The sequence below is a fragment of the Bos grunniens genome, chromosome 8 (assembly GCF_055505025.1).
Source record: "Bos grunniens cultivar Pamir isolate PY7600 chromosome 8, Bosgru_T2T1.0, whole genome shotgun sequence".
NCBI lineage: Eukaryota > Metazoa > Chordata > Mammalia > Artiodactyla > Bovidae > Bos > Bos grunniens.
This window is the reverse complement of record NC_141172.1, coordinates 51,053,013-51,062,518: the sequence shown is the minus strand read 5'-3', so window position 1 is coordinate 51,062,518 and position 9,506 is coordinate 51,053,013. Positions and strand designations below refer to the sequence as shown.

At 41.8% G+C, this 9,506-nt stretch overlaps 1 protein-coding gene across 1 annotated transcript; it reads left to right on the top strand.

Moving 5' to 3' along the window:
* The first annotated feature begins 4,424 nt into the window (after positions 1-4,424).
* On the top strand, positions 4,425-9,054 carry RFK (riboflavin kinase). Its single transcript, XM_086415565.1, has 4 exons — positions 4,425-4,744; positions 5,666-5,817; positions 7,873-7,975; positions 8,734-9,054. The coding sequence occupies exons 1-4, from the start codon at positions 4,663-4,665 to the stop codon at positions 8,862-8,864; spliced, it is 468 nt and encodes a 155-aa protein (XP_086271691.1). The 5' UTR covers positions 4,425-4,662; the 3' UTR covers positions 8,865-9,054.
* Positions 9,055-9,506: the final 452 nt, after the last annotated feature.

Here is a 9,506-nt window from a genome sequence, read left to right as displayed (position 1 = left end):
GTGATTGCAGCCAGGAAATTAAGAGACACTTACTCCTTGAAAGGAAAGTTATGACCAACCTACATAGCACATTGAAAAGCAGAGACATTACTTTGCCAACAAAGGTCCGTCTAGTCAAGGCTATGGTTTTTCCAGTGGCCATGTATGGATGTGAGAGTTGGACTATAAAGAAAGCTGAGTGCAAAAGAATTGATGCTTTTGAACTGTGGTGTTGGAGAAGACTCTTGAGAGTCCCTTGGACTGCAAGGAGATCCAACCAGTCCATCCTAAAGGAAATGAGTCCTGAATATTCATTGGAAGGACTGATGCTGAAGCTGAAACTCCAATATTTTGGCTACCTGATGCGAAGAGCTGACTCATTAGAAAAGACCTTGATTCTGGGAAAGATTGAGGGCAGGAGGAGAAGGGGACGACAGAGAATGAGACGGTTGGATGGCAACACCAACTCAATGGACATGGGTTTGGGTGAACTCCATGAGTTGGCAATGGACAGGGAGGCCTGGCGTGCTGCAGTTCATGGGGTCACAAAGAGTCGGACATGACTGAGTGACTGATCTGAATTGAATATTGCATTGTATATATGTACCATTCATATTTATCCATTCATCTGTTGATGGACACCTAGGTTGCCTCCAGGTCCTAGCTATTGTAACTAGTGCTGCAATGAACATTGGGCTACATGTATCTTTTTCAATTATGGTTTTCTCAGGTTGCATGCCCAGTAGTGGAATTGTTGGGGTATATGGTAGTTTTATTTCTAGTTTTTAAAGGAATCTCCACACTGTCTTCCATAGTGGCTATATCAATTTACATTCCCACCAACAGTGCAGGAGGAGTCCCTTTTCTCCACACCCTCTCCTGCATTTATTGTTTGCAGGTGTTTTGGTGATGGCCACTTTGACAGACATGAGGTGATATTTCATTGTAGCTTTGACTTGCATTTCTCTGATAATGAGTGATGTTGAGTATCCTTTCATGTGTTTATTAGCCATTTGTATGTCTTCTTTGGAGAAATGTCTGCTTAGGTCTTCTGCCCACTTTTTGATTGGGTTGTTTGTTTTTCTGGTATTGAGTTGCATGAGCTGCTGTGCAACTATCTAGGCTTTTCTTATTTAGTGTATCACTGATAAAGATGCTCCTGCCATTGTTGCTGTTAGGCCAGGCAGTTGTTGTTAACATAGTTTGTTAAGTGCAGTGCACACATTATCTCACTTAAAACCCACAAAATTATTAATATTCCCATTTAGTTGATAAGAACACTGAGACTCAGACAGAGGGTTTTGCCCAAAGTCACCCAGCAATTAAATGAGGCAGAGCCTGCATTCAAACCCTGGCTTATCTAGCTCTAGCTCCTACACACTTCACCATTAACTGCACAAAATGCCTTTTATGTGCAGGCTTCTCCCACTAGCTACTTTCCAAGCACTTTATCAGGACTTCATTGGCCTATTTACAGCATAGAATGCTATGTTATCAGGCTTCCCAATAGGTCTCCCCCACTAAACTGAGTCTTCTGAGGGCTGTCTTTGTCTCAGACACTTTTGTTCCCCAAGCACCCTGTATTGTGCTTGGTGAACACTGGGCTCATTAATTCATTCCTTCTGCAGATACTTACAAAATGTTTGTTATAAAGCAGGTGCTATGCAGGAAGAGGAGAAAGGGACAACAGAGGACGAGATGTTTGAATGGCATTATTGACTCAATGGACATGAGTTTAAGCAAACTCCGGAACATGGTGAAGGACAGGGAAGCCTAGCATGCTGCAGTCCACAGAGTCACAAAGAGTCAGACACAACTGAGTGACTGAACAACAACACAGGTGCTATGCTAGTGTTGGTAAATAAAACAGTGATACCAACAAAGACCCCTTTGGTACTGTCAACTTAAAGAATATTCAACCTAAAACTTGAGTTATGTTATGTTTGGTGGGAGTTTTTAGGACTTCAAGCCCAAAAGGCAGCATCTCAAGTAACCTTGAGAGAACTGCTCTGTGGAAGTGAGGGGTGGGGGAGTCAAGGTTATACAGAAGTTTTGCAACAAAGGGCAGTTACTCCAAAGGTCAAAAGATTATTGTTAATTAAGGAAAACCAGGTATCTCAAGTTCATAAATTCAGTGCTTTTCTATGTATGAGACTATGCAAGAGTCTGGGCTCACTGAAATCATTCCTTTGATAAGCACCTCAGCTATCTGGGGCCAATATCCTATAGTTTCACATCCTGCATTCGGTCAGCGCTCACCAGTAGGTAGTGGCTACAGTCTGATGGTTACTAGATAGCAGGCATTCTTTCCTTCCAGAGTTCCCTCAGGGCTCACCAGCTCACTTTGGAGGGCTATAATCTCTAATGATGTGACATACTTTGTTTACTGATTTGGCGGGCAATAACCCATTTCTCAGTACCAATATAGGGAGAAGATAATTGGAACACAGGGTAAGCATATTGTCACCCTGCTTACTTAACTTATATGCAGAGTACATGATGAGAAACGCTGGACTGGAAGAAGTTGGAATCAAGATTGCCAGGAGAAATATCAATAACCTCAGATATGCAGATGACACCACCCTATCGCAGAAAGTGAAGAGGAACTAAAAAGCCTCTTGATCAAAGTGAAAGTGGGGAGTGAAAAGGTTGGCTTAAAGCTCAACATTCAGAAAATGAAGATCATGGCATCCGGTCCCATCACTTCATGGGTAATAGATGGGGAAACAGTGGAAACAGTGTCAGATTTTATTTTTTGGGACTCCAAAATCACTGCAGATGGTGACTGCAGCCATGAAATTAAAAGACCCTTACTCCTTGGAAGGAAAGTTAGGACCAACCTAGATAGCGTATTCAAAAGCAGAGACATTACTTTGTCAACAAAGGTGTCTAGTCAAGGCTATGGTTTTTCCAGTGGTCATGTATGGATGTGAGAGTTGGACTGTGAAGAAGGCTGAGCGCAGAACAATTGATGAGTTTGAACTTTGGTGTTGGAGAAGACTCTTGAGAGTCCCTTGGACTGCAAGGAGATCCAACCAGTCCATTCTGAAGGAGATCAGCCCTGGGATTTCTTTGGAAGGAATGATGCTAAAGCTGAAACTCCAGTACTTTGGCCACCTCACGCGAAGAGTTGACTCATTGGAAAAGACTCTGATGCTGGGAGGGATTGGGGGCAGGAGGAGAAGGGCATGACAGAGGATGAGATGGCTGGATGGCATCACTGACTCGATGGACGTGAGTCTGAGTGAACTCTGGGAGTTGGTGATGGACAGGGAGGCCTGGCGTGCTGTGATTCATGGGGTCGCAAAGAGTCGGACACGACTGAGCGACTGAACTGAACTGAAAGTAAAATGATGACTATATAAAGTTTGGACAGAATTTCATACACGTTTGTAGAGAAAAGTAAGAGAACAATTAAAACTTCTATCTCAAGAATAAGAGGATGTGTCTTGTGAGCAACCCAGAAACGATTTCCAGAGGTAATGTTTATAGTTCCAAGAGTCTGAAGGCCCAGAAAATTGCAGTTCGGTAGAGATCAAGTCTTTATCAAGCTTTTAAAGTTCCTCAGAGAGACCAGGAGATCAAGAGGGAGAGTGGGTAGACAGCCCTGTCCTTATCAAAAAAATTGCATCGCTGTAACCTTCCGCTAGTCTCTGGGATTGCAGGTTTACAGATCAGGGCACGCTCCCTGGAGCTTGAAGAAGTGAAGTGAAGTGAATTGAAGTCGCTCAGTCGTGTCCGACTCTTTGGGACCCCATGGACTGTAGCCTACCAGGCTCCTCTGTCCATGAGATTCCAGGCAATAGTACTGAAGTGGATTGCCTTTTCCTTCTCGAGCTTATTTTCCCCACCCAGGGATGGAACCCAGGTCTCCATGCTGATGGAACCTCATTGTAGACAGACGCTTTACCGTCTGAGCCACCAGGGTAACTTCAGATCGTGGACAAGTGGTCTAGAGAAGAGGATCACTTCCGGTAGGTAGTCGTGAAAACCCCAATGAAGAGGTGATTTCCGAGTTGAAATCTTTGAGGTTTATAAAGTGTTTAAAGAGCGACTGATTGATGAAGAGCAATCTAGCAGTTGTCAAAGCGCTAAAGAAAGTTTCTCTTTGGCGTCAAATCATAATGAAAAGGAAAAGGGGGGAAGAAACACTTAGGAGTGTCCGAGAATAGTGCTTTTCACAGCCCTGAGGCTGAAAAAAACGTGTCTCTGCCTCAGATCCCAACGCCAGGGATACACCCGAGGAAGGGCAAAGCAGCCATTCCCCATCTACGGCTGGGGGCGGGGCTACGGAAGCCGAACGGGCGCAGGGGCGCTCTGCCGGAACAGTGTGCGCAGGCCCGGGGCACTCGGTGAGCTGGGGTGCCTCCGGCGCAGGCCCGCCTCTGCCGCGCTCCCCGCCCACACCCGTACTTACTTCCGCAGTCGCCGGCTTCCCGGAGCCCAGACGCAGCCTCTGAGTCGTCCGGTACCTTCTGTTGGGTCAGCGGGCGTGAGACTCTCGCGGCGGCGTGTAGTCCGCACCGCTCGGCCGTTGGGCACCCTTCCGCTCGCCCGCCCGGCGGGCCGGCCGAGCTCCCTCACGTGTCTCCCGGCTGGTCCGGGGGTCAGGGCACCGCCTCCACGGCGGCCCCGCCGGACTCGCGGTCGGGGCCGCAGCCCGAACCTGAAGCGGACGGCGTCATGAGGCAGCTGCCATACTTCTGCCGCGGCCAAGTGGTGCGGGGCTTCGGCCGCGGCTCCAAGCAGTTGGGCATCCCTACAGGTGAGCGCGGGAGAGCGCGGAGTCCCCGACCCGCCCTTGGCTGGGTCACCTGGGAGCGGAGCTGGGACATCAGCCGGGGGAGCTCCAAGCTGGGTCGTGGGACTACGGGCAGGGATGACACTTTCCTCCACCCAGGTACCCCTTTGTTGAGGCAGAAGACCTTTGGTCGGGCTGATGGAGCGCGTCCTTGCTCGTGGCTCAGAGCTCACCCGGCTTGTGGTGTGGTGACCTCAGAAAGCTGAAGCTGAGTTTCAGGATCCCCCTTTCCCGCCTCCCAGTCCAGCTGTGATCAAGCCGCCAGGCGTGGCGCCTGTTTTCCCCTTTAGAAAATGTAATGTGGGCCAGATAGGCTAAATTCTTAAGCCAGCAATATGGTTTTCTTTCTTTAAATACGTTAGTAAATTGTGTCCAAATGACGACACAGGCACTTGAATGAGAACCAGGTATCATTTTGATCTTTCTACCTTAGTTTTCGTAGTTAGGACCTGAAGGTATGCTTAATCATCCTTAAAAGTACATTCCCGGGCTGCCTTTAGGCCTGTTAAAGTAGTCTTTGAGCTTGGGGCCTAGGCATGTGTATTTCAAAAAATAAGAATCTTCTCAAGAGATTCTGAGCCTCTTTAAGAAAGACCAGGGCTAAAAATCCAGCTGTTCCTGTATTTGTTTTCTTCTCCTACTGTGAGACTTTACATTTTTTGATACACTTATATAACCTGGTACCTTATACACTTATAATATGGTACTTTTTTCCTAACCAGTTGGTATGAAGAAGAGAAAGAAATCCTAGCCAGAGTATGAAATGATGGTATTAATAGTCTTAGAGTCCTAGGAATCTTGTTTGATGATTTAGACTAGGCTTTCATGTGACTTATAAATATTGAATATGAAACTCTAAACAGCATATTTTCTTCTATTGTTTAGCTAACTTTCCTGAACAAGTAGTAGATAATCTTCCAGCTGATATATCTACTGGCATTTATTATGGTTGGGCCAGTGTTGGAAATGGAGATGTCCATAAGATGGTGGTGAGCATAGGATGGAACCCATACTACAAGAATACTAAAAAATCCATGGTAAGAATTGTATTTCACTCCATAAATGAGGATGAGATGATGATTTGGAATAATACACAGGTAGAACTCATCAGTGGTGATCACAACAGTAATCCAGATTCTAGAATTTTGGCAGTGTATCTGAAGGGTTTAAAAGTGAAGTATTTAGTTACTATTTGAATGGAATAACTTTTCCATCCTTTCACTTTCAAGCTGTTTGTGTCTTTGGATCCAAAGTGAGTCTCTTATAAGGTATAGTTGGATTTTGTATATTTTTAACTAGGCTGCTAATCTCTGACTTTTGGTTGGAGAGTTTAATCCATTTACATTTCAAATAATTACTAGTAAGGAGGGACTTTTGCTATTTTACTTGTTTTTTTTAATATGCCTTCCAGCTTTTTTGTCCATTGGTTCTTCGATTACGGCCTTGTTTTAGCTGATTTTTTTTTGTAGTAACACGTGTTGATCCCTTCTTATTTCCTTCTGTGTATTTTCTATAGATATTTTCTTTGTGTATACCATGGGGACTGCATTTAACATCCTAAAGTTATAAAAATCCATTTTGAATTTATACCAAATTGGTAGTATACCAAAACTCACAGATTATGTCATTGTGTACCCAATAACATAGATTAATTTTATAAATTACAGAGAAAATAGAAAGTGGAATCACAAACCAAACTACAATAATTAAATTTTATAACTGCCTGTCTATTTACCTTTATTAGAAATAAAAGTGAAATAAAGTTGAGTTTGCCACAGTTAATGTAGGTCATTTACCCTTTAATTATTGCTCACTCTGTTAGGGCTTCCCAGGAGGCACAGTGGTAAAGAATCTGCCTGCAATGCAGGAGACCCAGGTTCAATCCCTGAGTTGGGAAGATTCCCTGGAGAAGGAAATGGCAACCCACTCCAGTATTCTTGCCTGGATAATCCCTTGGACAGAGGAGAATGGCAGGCTATAGTCCATGGGGTCGCAAAGAGTCGGACATGACTTCAGCGACTGAGCATGCACGCACCCTGTTAAGGTGGAACTGCTCACTCTATGAATGGTGCTTTCTGATAAAATTGCAGAATGATGCTTTTTCTCATCTTTCAGCCCCCTTTGAGGTTATACATATTCTCCTGTTCTTATCATCAAATTTACACAGCTTTAGTGCATAATCTTCTAGATATGGCTGAATCTTTTGGTCATCTAAATTTCTCTTTGAAGGGTTTATAGAAATCTGTCACAGTTGGAAAGCTAGCTGAAAAAGTACTGGCGTAAGCAGCAGAAGTGGTCCAGGACTACTTAACGTTATGCTCAATGGTCCTCTTATTTTTCAGGATTAAGGGTGTGTTGGCATAGATAAAGAAAAGAATTGATGAAAGAATACAAAATATTTTTCTGTGGAGTGAGGGAGGAAATGAAAGGAAGGGGAGGCTATCCCATGACTAATTTTTCTTATTTAGCTACTCAGATAACAGAACTGTTATTACAGAGTCAGTTAAGGAGTGCCTTCTGCAGTTAGGAGAAACTTAGTTTTCCATTGGTAGGAGATTCATTTTAGATTTTTTCTTTTTCCTTTTCTTTGCTGATAACAGATGTACATGATGTACCTGTTGAAGTCTTTACTCCTTTTTTAAAAAATGGGATTGTCTGTCTTACTGACTGAAAGTTCTTAATATATTCTGGATCCAGTTCTTTTGTTGGAACTATGTATGACAAATGTCTACTGTGTTGCTTTTTTTTTTTTAATTTCATTAATGGAATGGTGTCTTTTGAGAAAGAGTTTCTTTGTTCATTACCTCTTTGATGTATTTGCTCAGTTTTTTTGCCTTAAGAGTCTTACTTTGTTGCGTGTTAACTTTTTCTAAAAACAGCAAATCACACCGGATTTGTGAGATAGCATCTACCTTACTCAGTTATAGTGTTTACCTGTAAGGTCAGGGTCAAGAACAGGAGCAATGGAAGAGTTTAGAAAAAACTGCATGTATATTTTAACCTGTCTTTAAAAATTTAAGGAAGGTTGATTGTTTCAGTGACCCCACCGTAAAAATAAAGATACATTCAATTTTAACATCTTTTAACTGTAGGAAACTCATATCATGCATACTTTCAAAGAGGACTTCTATGGGGAAATCCTCAAAGTGGCCATTGTTGGCTACCTCAGACCAGAAAAGAACTTTGATTCTTTAGGTAAGTTCTTTTTTAGATCTTCTTAGATATTGCTGCAGCCCCTTTTACTGCTTCTCCTAATAATAATCACGGCAGGACAGATTGTATTTGAGCATGTAATATGCCAGGCCTTGTTTTAAGAGCCTTACATGAATCAACTCACTTTATCCCCACAACGACCGCATGAAGTATTATTTAGTTTATTTTGCAGGTGAGGAAATTGTTAGAAAGGTTAAGTAGTTTGCCTGGGGTAACAGTAAGTGATGCAGCCTAGATTCAAACTGACTCTCTCTCTCTCCAACAGTATGAAGTTAGTGAAATATATTTCCTTTTGTATTTTAAGAACAAGTAAGAATTAATATTGTGAATAATGGGTGCTTAGCAGTACTTGAAGTGTAAGAAACAGTAAATCAGAACATTTAAACTAATTGGTGCTGAGTATCTTATTGTAGTGTGATAGTTTTAATTCTAATGTAGAGTTTCTTTTACAAGTGTAAATATTGAAGAGAACTGATAGTGTTTGTTTCATTTAGTATGTGACTTGTACCTTTTTGCTAATGCCTTTCTCTAAGTAATTGCAAGACGATTAGGGACATCCTTTATGTACCATTGACTTTTACTTAAGTCTAGAAGAAAGGATGAAACAAACATTACTGGGCACCTACCCTGTGCCAGGGATACTGCCAGCTTCTGAGATTTAAGGAGAAGCTGAACAAAGAAGTAATAAAAAGCACAGCAGCAGTTTTTCATTATCTTTACCTGGTATATTCTCTCCGCAGAGGCACTTATTTCAGCAATTCAAGGTGATATCGAAGAAGCTAAGAAACGACTAGATTTACCAGAACATTTGAAACTCAAAGAAGACAAATTCTTCCAGGTTCCTAAAAGCAAGATAATGAATGGCCACTGATGGAAAAATCATCTTATTTATTCATTCACTGTTTTCTAATATTTTACTGCTCATAACTCTGCAGTCTCATCTTGGTTATATTTTAAAAAACATTTTCCTACAGCTGTGAATTAATTTAAATAGTGCAATGTAATTACCATATTATGTTCCAACTGTTCAATTAAACCCATCATGTCACAGTACTAAAAAAGTTTATTTTAAAAAAATCAAGATTTTTATGTAATATGTTGATTAAAATATACCACTAGAAAGGTCTTAAGTATCTTATAATGGAAATGAAATATGTATAAATATGGTTAACAGGCAGGTCATTAGTTTGAGATGAGAACAGTAATTCTCATGGTAAAATTCTAGCATGCGTGTACTTGTATAGCATGCTCTGCTCATCAGAAAGCTTATAAAAGTAACTGTATTAAGCAGAGGTTTGACAGTTCATTATAAACCTAAGGGGAAAATCCAGACTTCATATTTTTTATATTTTGGGCATTTATGTATTATTAAAGACATGAAGACTGGTGAAATTTCATTTTAATTAGTCATTTCCTTTAAGGCCTCAAATCATTGTACTGTGTTCCATTTTTCATTGCAGCTGCCTCAGTTCTAATTGGTCTAGACTCCCTGCCTTTTATTTGTTTGTTTTTC

Coding starts and splice junctions, on each gene's coding strand:
- RFK (XM_086415565.1), top strand. CDS start 4,663: ATGAGGCAGCTGCCATACTTCTGCCGCGGCCAAGTGGTGCGGGGCTTC. Junction 4,745..5,665: donor GCAGTTGGGCATCCCTACAG/GTGAGCGCGGGA, acceptor TCTATTGTTTAG/CTAACTTTCCTGAACAAGTA. Junction 7,976..8,733: donor AAAGAACTTTGATTCTTTAG/GTAAGTTCTTTT, acceptor TTCTCTCCGCAG/AGGCACTTATTTCAGCAATT.